General features: G+C 53.5%; 2 protein-coding genes across 2 annotated transcripts in view; one reads left to right on the top strand and one right to left on the bottom strand.

The window, feature by feature from the left end:
* The window catches only part of Itgb4 (integrin subunit beta 4), a 34,463-nt gene extending 21,383 nt beyond the window's left edge, over positions 1 to 13,080 (top strand). Inside the window, exons 27-40 of the mRNA XM_041635697.1 lie at positions 3,741 to 3,945; positions 5,505 to 5,662; positions 5,952 to 6,132; positions 6,244 to 6,381; positions 7,950 to 8,132; positions 8,212 to 8,343; positions 9,303 to 9,500; positions 9,932 to 10,156; positions 10,946 to 11,095; positions 11,688 to 11,876; positions 11,962 to 12,117; positions 12,202 to 12,366; positions 12,453 to 12,563; positions 12,663 to 13,080. Of these exons, the coding sequence (XP_041491631.1) occupies positions 3,741 to 3,945; positions 5,505 to 5,662; positions 5,952 to 6,132; positions 6,244 to 6,381; positions 7,950 to 8,132; positions 8,212 to 8,343; positions 9,303 to 9,500; positions 9,932 to 10,156; positions 10,946 to 11,095; positions 11,688 to 11,876; positions 11,962 to 12,117; positions 12,202 to 12,366; positions 12,453 to 12,563; positions 12,663 to 12,802 (2,331 nt within the window). The 3' untranslated portion in view covers positions 12,803 to 13,080. The remainder of the gene's footprint in view (positions 1 to 3,740; positions 3,946 to 5,504; positions 5,663 to 5,951; positions 6,133 to 6,243; positions 6,382 to 7,949; positions 8,133 to 8,211; positions 8,344 to 9,302; positions 9,501 to 9,931; positions 10,157 to 10,945; positions 11,096 to 11,687; positions 11,877 to 11,961; positions 12,118 to 12,201; positions 12,367 to 12,452; positions 12,564 to 12,662) is intronic.
* A 124-nt stretch (positions 13,081 to 13,204) lies between these two features.
* Positions 13,205 to 17,500, bottom strand: Galk1 (galactokinase 1). The gene is made up of 8 exons (XM_041636023.1): positions 17,315 to 17,500; positions 15,863 to 16,052; positions 15,385 to 15,504; positions 15,068 to 15,203; positions 14,769 to 14,950; positions 13,871 to 14,021; positions 13,467 to 13,629; positions 13,205 to 13,386 (listed from the first exon to the last, which is right to left on the bottom strand). Exons 1-8 carry the CDS (start codon positions 17,477 to 17,479, stop codon positions 13,315 to 13,317), a joined length of 1,179 nt encoding a protein of 392 aa, XP_041491957.1. The 5' UTR covers positions 17,480 to 17,500; the 3' UTR covers positions 13,205 to 13,314.
* Positions 17,501 to 20,571: the final 3,071 nt, after the last annotated feature.

Raw genomic sequence — 20,571 nt, 5'->3', positions numbered from 1 at the left:
TGCCTGCTCTTCCAAAGGTCCTGAGTTCAATTCCCAGCAACCACATGGTGGCTCACAACCATCTGTAAAGAGGTCTGGCGCCCTCTTCTGGCCTTCAGGCATACAGACAGAATATTGTATACATAATAAATAAATTTAAAAAAAAAATAAAAAAAAAATAAAAATAAGGTTGAGGATGTAGCTCAGTTGGCAGAGCACTTACCCGGCATATATGAAGCCCTGAGTTCACCCTCCAGCACCACGTACACAGGGCATGGTGGCCGACCATCTCAGTTCTCAGGAAGTAGGAACAGAAGATCATCCTCGGGCCGGGCGGTGGTGGCGCACGCCTTTAATCCCAGCACTCGGGAGGCAGAGGCAGGCGGATCTCTGTGAGTTCGAGACCAGCCTGGTCTACAAGAGCTAGTTCCAGGACAGGCTCCAAAACCACAGAGAAACCCTGTCTCGAAAAACCAAAAAAAAAAAAAAAAAAAAGAAGATCATCCTCGGCTAGGCACTGAATTCCAGGTCAGTCTGAGCTACGTGAGACCTATAGGCCCATTCAGCCCACACAGGGTAACCAGTGCACACCAGGCCCAGACAATAGGGCCACATTGCCATTCTCTGTTTTGTTGTTTTAGTTTGGATGACTGTTTTTTGTGAGACAAGGTCTTGCCTCTAGCCCTGGATGGCTCAGACTAGCAGACGCTTGCCTCAGCCTCCCAGGTGCTGTAATGACAGGCTTGGGGCGCCACGCCCATCTCTCCCTATTTTTCTCCTTGCAAACTTCCTTTTCTGTTCTGGGTCGGGTCTCCCATAGCCATCAGACTAGCCCCCCTACATGGAATTGAACTGGTAATTTGAAGCGCCACCTAGTGCTTTTTTGTGAAAAGGTCATTTTCCTCCCATGTGGTTGGGTAAACACACCCATGTGCACACATGAAAATCTGAGGGCTAAGCCATGGCTCAGTGGTTAAGAGCACTGGTGCTCTTCCGGAGGATTTGAATTTGCCATGGGGTGGCCTATAAATCCAGCTTGGACGGGTGCAAATCTGACCCTTACCATTACTGCCATACACACAGCAGACACGCGTACATTCTCAACACACACATACACACACACGCTCTCAACACACACATACACACACACGCTCTCAACACACACATACATACACACACGCTCTCAACACACACACGCTCTCAACACACACATACACACACATGCTCTCAACACACACACACACGCTCTCAACACACACACATACATACACACACACGCTCTCAACACACACATACACACACACGCTCTCAACACACACATACACACACACGCTCTCAACACACACACACATACACACACACGCTCTCAACACACACATACACACACACGCTCTCAACACACATACATACACACACGCTCTCAACACACACACATACACACACACACGCTCTCAACACACACACATACACACACATACGTTCTCAACACACACACATACACACACATACGCTCTCAACACACACACATACACACACATACGCTCTCAACACACACACAGACACACACACACGCTCTCAACACACACACACATACACACACACGCTCTCAACACACACACATACACACACACGCTCTCAACACACACACATACACACACATACGCTCTCAACACACACACATACACACACATACGTTCTCAACACACACACATACACACACATACGCTCTCAACACACACACATACACACACATACGCTCTCAACACACACATACACACACACGCTCTCAACACACACATACACACACACGCTCTCAACACACATACACACACGCTCTCAACACACATACACACACACGCTCTCAACACACACACACGCTCTCAACACACATACACACACACACGCTCTCAACACACACACACACGCTCAACACACACACACATACACACACACATACACACACACACTCTCAACACACACATACACACACGCTCTCAACACACACATACAGACACACGCTCTCAACACACACACATACACACACACGCTTTCAACACACACATACACACACATGCTCTCAACACACACATACACACACACGCTCTCAACACACACACACACGCTCTCAACATACACACATACACACACACGCTTTCAACACACACATACACACATGCTCTCAACACACACATACACACACACGCTCTCAACACACACATACAGACACACGCTCTCAACCCACACACATACACACACACGCTTTCAACACACACATACACACACACGCTCTCAACACACACATACACACACACGCTCTCAACACACACATACACACACACATTCATACACACACACATACATACACACCCACGGTTCTCAACACACACACATACATACACACACACGCTCTCAACACACACACACACGCTCTCAACACACACATACACACACACGCTCTCAACACACACACATACATACACACACACGCTCTCAACACACACATACACACACACGCTCTCAACACACACATACACACACACGCTCTCAACACACACATACACACACACGCTCTCAACACACACATACATACACACACACGCTCTCAACACACACACACACGCTCTCAACACACACACACACGCTCTCAACACACACACATGCTTTCAACACACACACACACGCTCTCAACACACACACATACACACACATACACACACATACGCTCTCAACACACACATACACACACACGCTCTCAACACACACATACACACACACGCTCTCAACACACACACATGCACACACATATGCTCTCAACACACACATACATACACACACACGCTCTCAACACACACACACACGCTCTCAACACACACACACACGCTCTCAACACACACACACACGCTCTCAACACACACACACGCTCTCAACACACACACACACGCTCTCAACACACACACATACACACACATATGCTCTCAACACACACACATACACACACATACGCTCTCCACACACACACATACACACACATACGCTCTCAACACACACACACATACACACACATACGCTCTCAACACACACACATACGCTCTCAACACACACACATGCACACACATATGCTCTCAACACACATACATACACACACACGCTCTCAACACACACACATGCTCTCAACACACACATACACACACATACGCTCTCAACACACACATATGCTCTCAACACACACACATACACACACACACGCTCTCAACACACACACATGCTCTCAACACACATACACTCTCAACACACACACATACACACACATACACACACATATACACACACATACACACACATATGCTCTCAACACACACACACATGCTCTCAACACACATACACTCTCAACACACACATATGCTCTCAACACACACACATACACACACTCTCAACACACACACATACACACACATGCTCTCAACACACATACATGCTCTCAACACACACACATATGCTCTCAACACACACATAGACAATAAAACTTAAACACAGGATCACTAGGATAGACGGAAGCACTCCACCCACCAAAAAGGATCTGGGGCCCAGCAGAATCCCAGATTTCAGAGCCACACTGCAGGGAACAGTTCTTTCCCTCCTGAGCATGCCCACAATCCCAGCTGCCCTGGGTTAACCTGGCTGTGTGGGAGATTTCCTGTGTACTAGGCACATGCTTGGTTCACACCCCAACCCTGGTCTGACCCCTACTCTTCCAATTGCAGGACTATGTCCCTGTGGAGGGTGAACTATTGTTCCACCCGGGGGAGACCTGGAAGGAGTTACAGGTGAAGCTCCTGGAGCTGCAGGAAGTGGACTCCCTCCTGCGTGGCCGCCAAGTCCGCCGCTTCCAAGTCCAACTCAGCAACCCCAAGTTCGGAGCCCGCCTGGGCCAGCCCAGCTCAGCCACCGTCATCATTGGGGAGCAAGGTGAGGATAACCTGGGGTCGGCATAAGCGGGTGGAAACGGAGCTGAGGACCTCCTAACAGGACTCGAGACTCAAACATGTACCCAGGGCACTCTAATAAGAATGTAACATCACCAACAGTAGATCACAAGTAGGACACACACAAGTGTCAGCCTGCAATATCTGGACCATCTGCATTCTTGTTTTTTCGTTTGTTTGGTTTTTTGTTTTGTTTTTGAGACAGCGTCTCACTGTGTAGCATCGGCTGATTTGGAATTCACTCTGTAGGCTAGGCTGGCCTTGAGCTCCTAGAGAGTCACCTAGCTCTGTCTCCAAGTGAATTACAGAAGCGCCACCATGTCCGGCTGTTTTGTATTTTATTTCATTGAGACATATTTAATCTTCTTTTAACGTGTGTGTGTGTGTGTGTGTGTGTGTGTACTCTAGTGTGTAGGACTCAGGGCTCAAGCTCAAGGTGTCCGATCAGATGTGACAGACAGCAGGTGCCTTTCTTGTCAGTCCCATACTTATCCTGTCTTTAAATGTAATTTTGCTATTTTAAAATTACGTGTATCTTTGTATGCCTGTGTGTGGGCATGTGCATCTGAGTGCTGGTACCCACCGAGTTCAGAAGAGGTTTCGACCCCCTGGAACTGGGGCTAAGGCAGCTGGGAACCACCTTTCGAGTGCTGGGAACCAAACTACAAGAGCAGCATATACTCTTAACTGCTGGCCCATCTCTCCAGGCAGCCTGCCCTCGTTCTGTTTGTTTGTTTGTTTGTTTAATTTATTTATTTATTATGTATACAGTATTCTATCTGTGTGTATGCCTGCAGGCCAGAAGAGGGCAACAGACCTCATTACAGATGGTTGTGAGCCACCATATGGTTGCTGGGAATTGAACTCAGGACCTTTGAAAGAGCAGGCAATGCTCTTAACCACTGAGCCATCTCTCCAGCTCCCTGTTTGTCTGTTTTTTGAGACAAGGTTTTTCTGTAGCTTCGGAACCTGTCCTGGAACTAGCTCTTGTAGACCAGGCTGGCCTTGAACTCACAGAGATCCGCCTGCCTCTGCCTCCCGAGTGCTGGGACTAAAGGCCTGCACCACCGCAGCAATGTTACTTATTCTTAAAGAAAACTGTGGTCTGGAATTCAGACCTATGCGTACTGTTCATGCGCTGGCTGCCCTCAGGATAGCCACGGGTTGAGGTCATGTGACCACTAGGCTCCAAGCACTCCCCCAGCCTTAGCACACATCCCGGGGAGAGAGCAAGTTCATCCAGTCCTTTCAGCAACCATCAGGGAAAGTGGGTAGTGACGGGAGAAGGGAGCGGATTTCTCTGTGGAACATTTCCTGGTCTGCCAAGAGAAAAAGAAGGCAGACGAATCCCTTCCCCTTGCTCCCCCAGAGAGTCCTCTGGTTCTCCACCGCCTCTGTGGCACCAACACTCCAAGAGGAAGATGGGCCGATTCTAATTGAACTTTTAAATTGGAACGCCTGGGATGATTAACAAATCTCTGGCGCCCCCTGTTGGTAACATATACTGAGCCAGCCGCCTACCCTCCACACCCCTTTAAATAGATGAAACGGACAGGAGCCTCATAAATCAGGAACTTTCATCACCACCACCACCCCGCGGGGACCTGGGTGCCCCACAGAACCCCAATGCCAAGGCTGCCGGGTCCAGGAAGATCCATTTCAACTGGCTACCCCCTCCTGGCAAGCCAATGGGATACAGGGTAAGGTGAGGGGCACCGGGGAGGTCTGTCACTCACCTTCAGATGGTGAGTGGATTGTCCCCAAGGGAGGGGGAGGACACTTAGTACCAGTTCTCCCTCGGTAACCCTGCAAGTGGGAAGACCGATTTCTGAGTTCTTAAGCTTCGGGCCTCCTCTCCTTGCTGGAATGGGATCTTCCCCCTGCCTGGGAGACCCCCTGCTCTGCCCGCGGCCTTGCTGAGAGGCACCAGTGTCTCGTATACAACGGGGGTCCTAGCGCTTCTGCTTCCTACTGATCACCCGCCCACAGGTGAAGTACTGGATCCAGGGCGACTCCGAGTCGGAAGCCCACCTCCTGGACAGCAAGGTGCCCTCCGTGGAGCTCACCAACCTGTATCCCTATTGCGACTACGAAATGAAGGTGTGCGCCTACGGGGCCCAGGGTGAGGGGCCCTACAGCTCCCTGGTGTCCTGCCGCACCCACCAGGAAGGTGAGTCTGCTCCCCGGTCGGTGTGCCCAGCCCTCCCCCTTCCCTCCCTTCCAGAGCTCAGCCCCGCCACCCCTCCGACCCTCTAATTGAGCTCTTCCTTCTCCCTCCCAGTACCCAGCGAGCCAGGACGGCTGGCTTTCAATGTCGTCTCTTCTACGGTGACCCAGTTGAGCTGGGCTGAGCCGGCTGAGACCAATGGCGAGATCACAGCCTACGAGGTCTGCTATGGACTGGTCAACGAGGACAACCGTAAGGACCAGGCTTCCTTGACTTCCCGGGGAAGACTCACAGAGCCCAAGTGAGGGGTGGAGTCTAGGTAGTTCCTGTTTCTGGGCACTCTCGCCCCCTTTGTCCCAGTCCAGCAGCAAGCCTGTTTTTCTGTTTTTGTTTTTTGTTTTGGTCAGGTCACTCCTGACAAAACACACCAGCCAGGCACCAACCTTCTGGGGAGCTCTGCATACCCTTGGCTTGGCCTTTCTGAATGTAGTTCATGGCCTTTAATCACCTTGAAGTGTCACATGTGACAGCGGCCTCTGTCACGGTTGCTGAGTTCCTTCCTCTCAGGCCGATGGCCCTCTATCTGCCGCTGCTCTCTGCATGTGTGTTGCCTGTCTTCTTCAGCCCTCACTGGCCTCAAACTCAAGGCAATCCCTCTGCCTCAGCCTCCTGAATGTTCTAAGTGCTTGGTGTACCTCCACGCCTCTACCTGCTGTTGTTTTGTTTTGTTTTAAGATAGGGTCTCACTAGAAGCCCAGGCGGGTCTGGAACTTGATAGGTAGACGAGGCCCTCTGCCTCCCCAATGCACTCTTTGCTTGCATTTATTTATTTTTCCTATTTATTTTTGGTTTTTTCGAGACAGGTTTTCTCTGTGTAACAGCCCTAGCTGTCCTGGAGCTAGCTCTGTAGACCAGGCTGGCCTCGAACTCACAGAGATTTGCCTGCCTCTGCCTCCTGAGTGCTGAGATTAAAGGTGTGCGCCACCACCGCCCGGCCTTCTGCTTGCTTTTTTAAAAATAAAAATATTTATCATTGCCAGATAGTGGTGGCGCACATCTTTAGTCCCAGCACTTGGGAGGCAGAGCAGGCAGATCTGAGTCTGAGGACAGCCAGAGCCACTTGCAGGAGTCAGTTCTCTCCTTCCACCTTGTGGATCCAGGGGACAAACTAATGCCCTCAGGCTTGCGTTAGGAGTGCACTAACCCTCCTGAGCCACTTTACCGGTCCCTGTACCTGCCACCTCTTCAGCAGGTGCACACCACATCTTGCAGTTATCATTTTCCAAAATATATTGAGAAAGTGGGACATCGCCTTCTTTTTGTGCTTTCTCTGGTTCTGGAATCCTCCAACCTGGGAAGCCTGGAGCTCAGCTAGAGCTCATCGCTCTGCCAAAGCATGAATGGAACCGATGGTTGCCTGGCAACCTGACACTGCCAGTCTCGAGCCTTCTCAGCATGGCGCTGGAGGCTGGACCCTCAGCCATGAGCATGGGTGGAAGATGCGATCCTGAGAACACTGTTGCCCGCCGGCAAGCCTCGGATCCTGGTGCCTTACATGCATGCATATGCATCTGCCAGTCAGTCAAGGTGGTGGGTGGCATAGTCACCTGGCATCGCGTGCTGGCTCTGCCACCCAACAAGGGGTCCTTCTGAAAAAGCCGGTGACATTTTTTCCTTACACCACTTACACAGGGATTTAAGGACTCAACAGGTGGCAGGGTTCAGGAGGTGCATGCTCTCTGGTACCTCCAGGGCAGTGATGGAGCTGCAGCCAGGTTGAACCCAGGTGGTCCCTCTGAAGTACTGTCCCTGCCCCCCAGGACCCATTGGACCCATGAAGAAGGTGCTGGTGGACAACCCCAAGAACCGGATGCTGCTCATTGAGAATCTGCGAGAATCCCAGCCATACCGCTACACGGTGAAGGCGCGAAATGGGGCAGGATGGGGACCTGAGAGGGAGGCTATCATCAACCTGGCCACACAGCCCAAGCGGCCCATGTCCAGTGAGTGGCAGGCAAGGGTTGACTTGGGGGACAAGAGGCCATAGCTAGGGGCCCTGGCTTACTTCTTTCTGCCCTGCAGTTCCCATCATCCCAGACATCCCCATTGTGGACGCCCAGGGTGGAGAAGACTACGAGAGCTACCTCATGTACAGCGACGATGTCCTGCGCTCCCCAGCCAGCAGCCAGAGACCCAGTGTTTCTGATGACACTGGTGAGTGGGGTCCACCGAAGGAAGGTGGGGGTCCTCGGTATTGTTGTCCTTGCTATCCGGAGTACACAAAGGGGCAGAAGTGCCGTGGGCCTCATGTCAAGGTGTGTGTGCCTGTGTAGGAGAGAATGTGAATGCCCCCTTCAGGGACAGATAGTCCCAGGCTTACAGGTTCATGCACACGTGACAACAGCTTTACAAGTGATATGTTCGCCTGCTGTGCTAGGGAGTCTGAATAATCAAAACACCTCTGAGAGGCAAACCTGCCCGGGACTCAGGCTGCAAGGGTTCACTCAGGCTCTGGGATGGGGGGGAACCCTAGATGAATCAATCACTTACCCATCTCAGAACTAACTGGCTTTCTAACCCGTGAAGTGAGATACCAATCACACATCACCAGGAAGACGTCCCTTTTTGAGCCTAAGGTCAGGGTGGGCACACGCTGCCACCACTGGGTGGAGCTTGGCATGCTAAATTATTTTCCCCTCTGGGGTTGGGAAGGATTTGAGATAGGGTCTTGCTAGATTAACAACCGTGAAGTAGACTGGCCTGCCTTCGAATCTGCAGCTATCTTCCCGGTGGGCTCGGATCTAAACCGCCGTTCTATAAACCAGGAACCCCTGCTTAAATATTACTAACACCGTAGGGCTCCTACCCTATTCCTGGAAGACAGACAGGGGTGAGGCTACTTCCCTTTGTACAGAGCGGAAACAGGCTCAGAGCAGTTGAGTAACCAGGGAAACTTCACTCCAGGAGGCTTTCACAAGACTTTTTGCATGAGCAGAGGCCAAAACCGAACAGTTTATCTGGAAAGGCTGGAGCAGGGCGAGGGTTTTTTGTCGCCCAAAGGGATACCCACAACCCTGGACTCCGCCTAAGTGCCGCTGGCCTCCTCCTCCTGACCCTCCCCGACGCCGCCCCGCGTCCCGGCGGTGCCAACGCGGCCCTTCGTTGTTCCCAAGGCTGCGGCTGGAAGTTCGAGCCCCTGCTTGGGGAGGAGCTGGACCTGAGGCGCGTCACGTGGCGGCTGCCCCCGGAGCTCATCCCGCGTCTGTCCGCCAGCAGCGGGCGCTCCGACGAAGACAGCGGCAGCGTTGCGGGGGGCGCGGACGGGGAGGGCAGCGGCTGGATCCGCGGGGCAACGCCCCGGCCCCCGGGAGGTGACGGCCTTCCCGGCGCGCCTGCTCGGGTCCTGGGCTCTCTTGAGTTGCTTTTGGTCCCCAGTTTCTGTTAAGCCGCCCACTAGAGTGCCCTGCCGGTCCAGAATCTGCATAAATGCGTGCAGACAAGCCTCGGGAACCCTCTCCCTAAGGGAGGATAATGCAGGGACCTCCAGGAACTGGAAGGCAAGCCTTGGGCCAGAGTCACTGCAGGGGAGTAAGCTCCTGATTGAGGCTAACTGTGCTCAGTGGCGCAAGGCAGGCTTGGAAGACTACATAATCCCGTTTGCCTCTGGGAACCCAGGTCCTGGTAGTCTGAGAAATTAGCTGTAATCTTTAAGGCTGCCCTCTGCACCCCCAGGGCCGCAGCCTGCCCCATATGGTCTGCCCCTTGCTGTAGGCCTCACTGACTGACCTCTCTCTCCATGCAGAGCACCTGGTGAACGGCCGAATGGACTTTGCCTATCCAGGCAGTGCCAACTCCCTGCACCGAATGACGGCGGCTAACGCTGCCTACGGCACACATCTATCCCACCGAGTGCTGAGCACATCCTCCACCCTCACTCGGGACTACCACTCTCTGACCCGCACAGAGCACTCTCGCTCAGGCACGCTTCCCCGGGACTACTCCACCCTCAATTCGCTTTCCTCCCAGGGTGAGTGACCTCTGCTTCGCCCGCTGACCTTCCTACACCCAGCTCCTGGACAGCTGCTGGCCTGTTGCCCATACTCCACACTGCCTTCTCTCTCTCTCTCTCTCTCTCTCTCTCTCACACACACACACACACACACACACACACACACACATGCACACACGCACGCGCACACACACACTGCCCTTCTCACTTTTGTTTTGTCCTGCCCTAGGCCTCCCTCCTATCTGGGAAGATAGGAGGAGCAGGCTTCCGCTGTCTTGGACCCTTGGGTCCTGGAGTCGGGCTCAGATGAAGGGTATCCCCGCATCCAGGGGTTCACCAGACTCTATAATCCTGGCTGGGCAGTCAGCAGCACCCTCTTGGGGTACAGGTAGTACAGGGGTGGTCACCATGTGTCTGTGGCTGCCATGCTCCATCTGCCACCCGGCCACCATCACAGCCTCTGCCCACGCACTTGCTGCCTGTGCTACATTGCATTCGGATCCCCTGTCCATCCACAGGAGCTAACCACTGCCCCGCCCTCATCAGTGCTGAAGCCTAACACAGAATCTGCTCCCCTGGGGCACAGAGCAAGAACTGAACAGGGTGCAAGGCCAGCGGTAGTGGGCTGGGGAGTATGGCTGACTCAAGGGGGACTCCGGGCTCATGTGGGAAGCGTTGGGCAGCCTGGACAGCATAGTGTGTCCAGCTACCTGACCGGAGAGGCAAGCCAAGTGAGCAGGGGGTGGACTGAGACTCATCTCAGACCCCATACCCTGTCTTGAACTGACTGTGGTCTCCAATATCCAGACTCCCGTGGGGCTGCAGGTGTGCCCGACACACCCACTCGGCTGGTGTTCTCCGCCCTGGGGCCCACGTCTTTGAAAGTGAGCTGGCAAGAGCCACAGTGTGACCGAGTCCTGCTGGGCTACAGTGTGGAGTACCAACTACTAAATGGCGGTGAGGCATGGTGACTATTGGCGGCATTGCTCCCAAGCCTGTCCTGTATCTGCCGGGCCAGGAACCCACCCAAGTCTACTGAGCACAGATGCCCCGCCCAGCCATTCTCCTGGTCCTCCAAGCCCCTTCATTCCGCCCACCTTCTCCTGAGCCTCTAGTACATCTCTCTGGGCCTAAACTAGGTTTTGCCTAATGAGGTTTTAGAGACACAGGGCTCCAGCCTTTGTGAGAACTGGGAAACGGAATGCCCTTGGCGTGCACACTCAACATTAACAGGAGGCCCCTTCACCGGAGCACAGGGTTTGATCAGAACACGAGTGGGTCAATAGGTTCCACTTAGCTTAGATGTCTTCTTTCAGTGCGGGGGCTCAGACCCAGGACTTCTTACTTGTTAAAGGCTCTACCACTGAGCTACAACACCCCTAGCCCTCTGCTCATTACAGCCAAGGAACCAGCATAGAACACTGTACCCAAACCCCAGGCAGACCTGGTTAGACCTGAGGTGTTGAATGGCAGCCTAAGGGGAGGGAGGGATCCAGCAAGCAGTGGGAGTAAATGTGGTCCTTCTTCCTGCCTTTACTCCACCTCTTAGGCGAGTTGCATCGGCTCAACATCCCTAACCCCGGGCAAACCTCAGTGGTGGTAGAAGACCTCCTACCCAACCACTCCTACGTGTTCCGAGTGCGGGCCCAGAGCCAGGAGGGCTGGGGCCGTGAGCGAGAGGGTGTCATCACCATTGAATCCCAGGTGCACCCGCAAAGCCCTCTCTGCCCCCTGCCAGGTGAGCTGTCTGCCTCCTGCTGCCGTCTAGGTCACCACCCACCTACCGCTCATCCACTGACAGTGTCTCCCTCTACTGCCTTCAGGCTCTACCTTCACTTTGAGCACCCCCAGTGCCCCAGGACCGCTGGTGTTCACTGCCCTGAGTCCAGAGTCGCTGCAGCTGAGCTGGGAGCGGCCGCGGAGGCCCAATGGAGATATCCTCGGCTATCTGGTGACCTGTGAGATGGTCCAAGGAGGAGGTGCCACCTGTTCTAGAAGTACGGTGGTTGTGGGGGGGGGGGGGGGGAAGCACCGCAGGAGCTGAAGGCATCTTCCCTGTGTAGGTTCAGCCACCACATTCCGGGTGGATGGAGACAACCTTGAGAGCCGGCTGACGGTACCTGGCCTCAGTGAGAATGTTCCTTACAAGTTCAAGGTGCAGGCCAGGACAACTGAGGGCTTCGGGCCAGAGCGTGAGGGCATCATCACCATCGAGTCCCAGGATGGAGGTGGGGTGTCTCCCCATGCGCGCCCCAGCCCTTCCCTGGCCTTGCCTTTGCGTGGTACCATCCTGACCTAGATCTGCCTGCTCTAGGCCCCTTCCCACAGCTGGGCAGCCACTCTGGGCTTTTCCAGAACCCACTACAGAGCGAGTATAGCACCATCACCACCACTCACAGCACGACCACTGAGCCCTTCCTCATGGGTGAGTCTCCAAGGGCAGGAGACCCTGACTCTGGGAATGCAGAGCCGGTGCAGAGAGGCAGGGAGCTACACATGGCCCTTCCGATTTCTTCCCTTGCAGATGGACTGACCCTGGGGACCCAGCACCTAGAAGCAGGGGGTTCCCTCACCCGGCATGTGACCCAGGAATTTGTGAGCCGGACACTGACCGCCAGTGGTTCTCTCAGCACGCATATGGACCAACAGTTCTTCCAAACCTGAAACTCCCGGGAGCTGGGCCCCTCCTTGCCTTCTCTCCCTAGCTCCTTCCTTCCTTCCTTTGCCGCTCCATCTACCTGCGTGTTGCACGCTGACCACAGAGCCAGCACCTCTAGCCAGAGAGCAGGGTAGGTGCCCTCTGGGAGAAGCATGAAGCAGGTAGTTACCGCAAGGCTTGACTGCATTCTGCCCTGGGTCCAAGCCCACTTGTAACCAAAGAACTGGAGGTAGCACAAGGGCCCAGCCTTGGTTCTGCACTTAATAAATAAAAGATTTTGCTACTGCTTAGCTGCCCTGTCTGTTCTTCACAGGCCAGAGAGGTGTCATCCAGCGGTAGAACAGTGATTCTTACAATTCCTTTGACCCAAGGGGTACCCACCTCCAAAGGCAGGTGGCACCAGAGGCTACAACCGTAAGAGGCACAACTTTATTAAGCACCCAGATGTGGAATGAGGGTACCAGAGGCAGAGCTGCTGCCTCCACCACGCTTACGTGTCCGTCAGTCTCAGGAACACTCACAAGCTCAGCACCTGGGCTCCGTCGGCAGCTTGAGAGAGGTAGAAGGTGGCTGTACCGCTATACTGCTCCTGGGGGAGAAGTGGGGCTAAGAAACGGGTGACCCGGGTACCCACCTCTCCCGTCCTCCCAGGCTCTGGCGATCACCCACCTGTATGTGGTGCATGGCGCGGGAGGCAGCGGAGGCCTCCAGCAATGTCACTGTGCAGCCACCAAAGCCACCACCTGTCATACGGCTGCCGTAAACCCCAGGCACAGAGAGTGCAGCCTCAACCAATTGGTCCAGCTCAGGGCAACTCACCTCGTAGTCATCCCTGCAAAGGATATAGGAACGAGAGGGACAGAGACCTGGAACCAGGCTGTACCCAAACTGGGACCCGCCTGTGCCCAAAGGAATAAGAGGGATTAGACCTGGGACCCGCCTGTGCCCAGAGGATATAGGACTAAGGGATACAGACCTGGGATCTGCCTATGCCCAGAGGATATAGGAACGAGAGGGATTAGACCTGGGACCCGCCTGTGCCCACAATGCACAAGCCACCCAGACGGCCTCACCTGAGTGAGTAGTGACTCTCCACCATGAGCCGTCCAAAGGCCTTATAGTCCCCGCGGCTCAGAGCAGCTGCCGCCTGGGCTGTTCGCCAGATCTCCCCTACCACGTGCCGGGCCCGGCGGAAGCCTTCCTTGCTCATCAGCTCCCTGCCGGCTGAGAAGGAACAGAGTTTAGCAGCCCGACCCCATACCACCTGTGACCTCGGGGTGTGGGAGAGAAACCTGGTGGGCAGTGGCCAAACCCCTTAGTGGACAGCAGCTTACTGAACCCTCCTCAGTACAGGCAGGGACTGATAGGACGGGCTTCACCCCAGACCTGGCTCTAAAGCCCCGCCCCCCAATCTCAGAGCTCTCTTTCTCACTGTAACATGGGACAACTGTATCTATCCATCACTTGAGATCTATGGGAGACTGCAGGAAATGACACGCTGGACTCCCCGCAGGAAGCCAGCACAGAGAAAGCTCAATACTCTGAGCCTGTAACTTTTAGGGCTTTCGAGATGGGACAAAGAACAGGCATTGAGATCTTTCTCTACATAGTCCCGGCTGTCCTAGAACTCACTGTGAGGACCAGTTGGCCTCGAACACAGACATCCATGGACCCATCTGCCTCTGCTTCCCGAATGCCAGGAGTAAAGGTGTTTACCACCCTGCCTGGTCTGAAAGGGCGAGCTTTCAAGCAGGGCAGGGATGTGGCTCACTGGCAGAGCACTTGCCCGGCACGTGCAAGGCTCTGAGTTCTAGTCCCATCGATGCCAACTCTTTTGGAAGCCTAGGTTTGCAGGATTTGGGGGCTATATTTCTCGAGCAGAACATGATGAACAGAGCTGGGAAGAGGGAAGGGACCACAGGCTATGTGGACATCCCAGCGGGGAGCCTGGCAGAACATGGTGACTCTCACCCTCGAGCTCCTCCAGCCGCACCTCTCGCAGGCTCTCCTTGCCCAGAGCCTGGGCCACTTCCTCACACTGGCGCCGCCGAATTGGGTACTCACTGGAGCCCAGGGAATGGCGGACATTGGAGTTAGTGATGAGCACAGCCAGCTTGGGGTCGGACAGCGGCACCAGGCTTGTCTCCAGGGACCTGGGGGGGAATGAAGCTGGAATGAGGGAGATGTCACAGCCAAGGGTCCAAACAGCGGGCACACTCCGCTTGGGAGCTCCTGATTACGAGGTGGGGGATACGAGGGGAGCCCCTGACCTGCAGTCAATGAGCAGCGCATGGCCTTTCTGCCCCAGCAGAGCGATGAGCTGGTCCATGATACCACAGGGCACCCCTGCGAAGCTGTGTTCAGCCCGTTGACACACCTGGGCCCGGGCAGCTATTGACCCCGAGTCTGCGGCACAGGGTGAGGTGGGGAAGCTGGGGTCCGGGGGAGGGCATAGGGGGTGGCCACATTGGAACAGCAGGGCGCCAGTGACAATCAAAGGGACTCCTCACCCTCCCTCAGTAAGCCCAGTAAGGGAAGAGGTTCTGAGCACAGAGGCCTGAAAAGGAAGGCGGGGCCTAAGCAATACCTGGGCAGAGTTGCTGGAGGAAGGTATACGTGGCCACTTCCAGAGAAGCTGAGCTGGAAAGCCCACCCCCCAGGGGCACCGAGCTGACCACCACTGCACTGAAGCCAGGGAGGGGGGCAGCTGCAGGGGAAAGAACGGTGCTGGTAAGATGGGGTGCAGGGAGTGTGGACATAGGCAGGACGCGTGTCTCACCAAACTGCAGACCTCAGGGAGCCCACCCACCCTTCCTCTGCTACCCTCTGAGTTTGCTGGGGTGATCTTTCTCCTTGTTCCAGAGACTAGCAAGCTGACTGAATTCTGGTTCCTCTGATCATATAAAGGAAACCTAAGGTAGTTCCTGAGCTCCCAGGGTCTCTGAGCCCTAATCTGTTCAGTGAGATGCTCCACCCGGGACAAATGACAATGGGATGCTCCACCAGGGAGGAAGGGACTTTGTGCTGGGGAAATGGCACTCCCAGAAGCAGCCTGGGTCTCACACCTGGGTAATGTTGAATCACTCCCTTGACGTAATTGGCCCATTGTGGGGTTCCAGGCTCCAAGGACCGCTGGGCTGTGGGCAGTGGGAATTGCAGGCGCTGGGGCTCATCTGCATTCTTGGAGGTGGTTAGAAGAGAAACAAGCCCATCTGTCCGGGCGCTGCCAACCAGCACGGTCACAAGCTCCAGAGCCTGAAGGAGAGGGTGTGCATAATCTCTATCAGCGGACAGAGTGAGGCCATCCAGGGCCACATCGTTTGGTTTCTGTTTGCTCTCTAAAATTGTTTTGTTTTTTGTTTTTTGTTTTTCTAGACAGGGTTTCTCTGTGTAGCCCTGGCTATCCTGGAACTCTGGAGACCAGGCTGGCCTCAAACCCTGGCAGATCTGCCTGCTACCACCTCCAGAGCACTGGGGCTAATAAAGGCTCTCCCAGCCCACAAACCACGAGGACCCTGAGGGGAAGGTTTGCAGACTGGTGGAATATCCAAATGCAGGTGGGAAATTCTTGTCTTTTGAGATTCCAGAACTTGCTTGGGTCTCCCCAGGGCAATTAGAGCAGACAGATTCAAAGCCCAAGGTTCTGTTGTCTGGGACAAACAGGGCTTGGGGGGTAAATAGGCTTAGCTAGCAGCAAAAGAGGTGAGGCTCAAGAAAGATCTTCAAAAGAAAGCTGGCCTGGGGGGCGGGGGGTGGGGGGTGGGTGGCTTTGAATTCAGCCTCCTGGGTCTTCAGGGCGGAGCTAGCTACAGCAAGCGCTAGTCTGGACTCTGCCCGGAGGACTGCTTTCAGCTGAGGGCCAAAGGGACAGATAGCTATCTTAGGCAATAACAGGGCCACAGGGCTTCCCTGACTGGGGCCAGCCTCCGCAGTGCTGCAAGGCCTCTTTCAGGAGCAGAGACCCAGGCTGAACGTTAGAACACTCACAGACCTAGAAGGAGCTGTGTCTGTGTGACTTTGAGCCCGTTGTCAGTGCTCTATATAGGTCCACCGTTTCTTCTGGGCTGGGCCAAGAGGGCAACATTTACAACGGTCTACCTTTGCATAGGTCTAAGTCTGTAGGCAAACCTCCGTGTTTTCTTGATTTGAGATAGCCCAGGCTGGCCATGAACTCGCAATTCTCCTGCCTCAGCTTGCCGGGTATTGGGATTATCAGACATGCTCAACCATGCCTAATAACCTCCTATATTGCTACCTTGGTCCTCACATTATTAAGAGGTACATATTTCCAAATTGAGGGCGATGATTAACAGCCCCCAGAGGGCGGGCTTGAGTGAGAAGGCACACACACCCCTCCCTGCTTCGGCTTCCTGTCTTCACATGTGGACAACTGCACGTCCCGGGATCTCTCATGTTTGTGGACCCCTCACTCCGCCTTCCACCCGGAGAGTGCTCGCCCTCCCGCGCTGCCTACGCCAGCCCTTCCCTACCGCAGGCTCCCCGAGGTAACCCCTCACCATGGGCAGCACCAGGCCCTGGTTGTAGTCCGTGTGCTCCCCGATGAGGTTGACGCGGCCCGGCGCTGACACCGCCAGCTCCGGCTCGGCTCCGAACTCCTCTAGGAAGGCCCGCCGGGCCTCGGCCAGCAGCTCCTCAACCTGGGGCGGTCTCCAAGCAGCCATGACTCTCGTCTGCAGCGGGGCGCGCCGCCCCGCGGGATGCTGGGGGCGGAGCCACGTGGCGCGGATTCACATTCCTGCCGACGCGATGCCCCGCCCCCGCCGTCTGGCCCCGCCCACCCCACCTGCAGAGCCTGCTTGAAGCTCAGCTCTGTGGCGCCTGTAGGCTCTGGCAGCTGACAGCTGGAGAGACCAGAGTGGAATTCTGTTTCCTGGGGTTGTCCTGTCAGAACTGTGGGGGCTCCCACTTGAGTGGCAGTTAACACGCATGAAGATCTGAACTGTCCATCCTTGAGCCTGGAGCCTCTTCATGCGCTCCCCATCTCCATCTTCCCCCTAACACAGCCACGACAAAGGAGCGGGCAACGGGCAACACCTGAGCGCCACCAAAGCATTTGTCTCCGAGGTCCTTAAAGCGAAGTTATGCGAAGTCGTCGTCCCTGATCATGGGTCTCTAACAGAGTGCTGTGGTACACAGTCTAAGGATAAACAAGGATCGATCGTCAAGCTTGAAAGTGACCAGAGAAAGTCACCTTTTACAGGCTCTTTTTCTGGCTCCTGTCGATGGAGATGATGCCAGGGGTCAGACGCAAGGCCAGGCCCTCCTCAGAGGCTCAAAAGCTACTGCAATATTAGGTGATTTTGTTGGTTCCCAACAAGTGCTTCCCCTGGGAGAGCCTTGGTCTCAGAGACAGGACCTTCTGCCTACAGCCTTTATTCTGGCCCAGATCTTTGCCTGGATGCCTGTCTACACCTTCTGTGTAACCGTGTAAGAGAAGGAAAGCCTGAACTATAAGAAAAGCAGCCTGTCTGGGATTACAGAGCATATTGTAGAGAACACAGGGATGCAGCTTGGAGTCAGCTCAAAAGATTGTCCACGGATTGCAGTTCCATAACGCAGTTTAGGGGCTCGGTGTGTAGGTCAGTGGTAAAGTCTATACTTACCATGCTCAAGACCCTGGCTCAAGACCCCCAACACCGTATTTTCAAAAGAGAGCAGCTAGAAGAAAAGGCAGGACTAAGGCTTTGACCTTGAAGGAGGGGAATGTGGTCCAATGGCAGAAAGCACACACATTCAAAGACACGCGCAAAATATTTTTTTCAAAAAATATTTTCCAAGCCAGGCATGGTGGTACATGTATAATCTTAGTACATGGGAGACACAGGCAAAAGGATCTCCTGTTTGAAACCAGTCTGGTCTACATAGTAAGATCCTGTCTACAAAACTAACATACTGGCTGTGCTATCAGAAGATATGTAAACTAATAAAGCCGGATGTAATGCCACAGGCTTGTCATTCCAGCACTCAGGAGGCAGAAGCAGGGTTGTGGCAAATTCAGGACCAATCTGGTCTACACACTGCTACACAGCAAGACTCCGTATCAAGTGAGGGGTGGTGGCTGCCAATAGTCGTAAGTGTCTGCAACCCTAGCTCCTCGGAGATCAAGGCTGGCCAGGCATGGTGGTACTTGTCTTTAATCCCCAGAACCCAGGAGTCAGAGACAGGCAGACCTCTGTGGAGGCCTGAGGGTCTGGAGTTCAAGGTCATCCTCCTCCACAAAGTGAATTCCAGTCTGGCTTACACTCTGTAAGACCCTGTCTCAAAAACTAACAACAAAATCAATTGCTGGGGCTGGAGAGATGACTCAAAGGTTAAGAGCACTGGTTGCTCTTCCAGAGGTCCTGAGTTCAATTCCCAGCAACCACATGGTGGCTCACAAACCATCCATAATGAGATCTGGTGCCCTCTTCTGGCCTGCAGAAATATGTGCAGACAGAACACCGTATACATAATAAATCTTTTTAAAAATCAATTGCTAATTTCTTTTGACAGCCTGCTTTTTGAGTACAGTACAATAAAGCCATCTCTTTGCATAACCAAAAAACACAAGACAATTGTGAGTGGCCTTGGAGCTGACTGAAATGACAGCCATGTCCGCCTACAAGGCACCGTCCTGTTGTGACAGAACTGTATGCAGCACCCCCTTTTCTGTGAGCACTCTCTGACTAGCTTCAGCTAGGAATCCAACAGCCCGCATCTCTGTCCAGTTGAGCGTGGGTAGGATCCAGCCACTCTGAACCTCGGTTGCTCATTTCCCCAATAGGGTGGGTGTTTTCTCTTTGGGTCATTTACGTCTAAAGTGCTCACACTGTAGCTGATACTTAGAAGCACAGAATAAATGTTTGCGCTTGCTATCAGACTTCCATTAATTCAAACAGGCATTAATGGACTCTCCTTCGTCATGCAGCTGGCTGGAAAGATAAAAAGCTTCAGGCACCTTACCATCTGGTGGAGAGGCAGACAACCTCAAATCTGACCTCCTCTAATTGAGATAAATACTGTGCTTACTTTTATTTTTTTTTTATTTTATTTTTTTTTTTTTTGGTTTTTCGAGACAGGGTTTCTCTGTGGCTTTGGAGCCTGTCCTGGAACTAGCTCTGTAGACCAGGCTGGTCTCGAACTCACAGAGATCCGCCTACCTCTGCCTCCCGAGTGCTGGGATTAAAGGCGTGCGCCACCATCGCCCGGCTTACTTTTATTTTTTTTATTTTTTTATTTTTTTTGGTTTTTTGAGACAGGGTTTCTCTGTAGCTTTGGAGCCTATCCTGGTATTAACTCTTGTAGACCAGGCTGGTCTCGAACTCACAGAGATCCACCTGCCTCTGCCTCCCGAGTGCTGGGATTAAAGGCGTGCGTCACCACCGCCCGGCTTATTTTATTTTTTAAAGCAAGATCGCAATGTGTAAATCAGGTTGTCCTTTAGCTTTTCTTTTTTTTTTTTTTTAATTTATTTAACAGGGCTACAATAGTGAGATCTGCTTCAAGAAAAAATAGCTTGAATTCCAGCGCTCAGGAAGCAGAGGCAGATGGGTCTTTGTGATGGTGAGGCCAGTTCAAGATAAGATCTATGGCATTCTGGTAAACCTGGAATTCACTGTGTAGACCAGACTAGCCTTGAACTCACAAACTGCTTCTGTCTATCTAGTGCTGGGATTAAACACCATGCATGTTCTTATTTTTCTTAGTTTTTTTGTTTGTTTGTTTGTTTGTTTGCTTGTTTTGTTTTCGTTCATGGTTTTTGTGTAGCTTTGGA

The sequence above is a fragment of the Microtus oregoni genome, unplaced genomic scaffold (genome assembly GCF_018167655.1).
Source record: "Microtus oregoni isolate MIOR12 unplaced genomic scaffold, Mior012 000048F_ref0000485, whole genome shotgun sequence".
In the NCBI taxonomy this organism is placed as follows: Eukaryota; Metazoa; Chordata; class Mammalia; order Rodentia; family Cricetidae; genus Microtus; species Microtus oregoni.
Note: the sequence above shows the minus strand (reverse complement) of the source record. Positions and strands in the feature narration are given on the sequence as shown.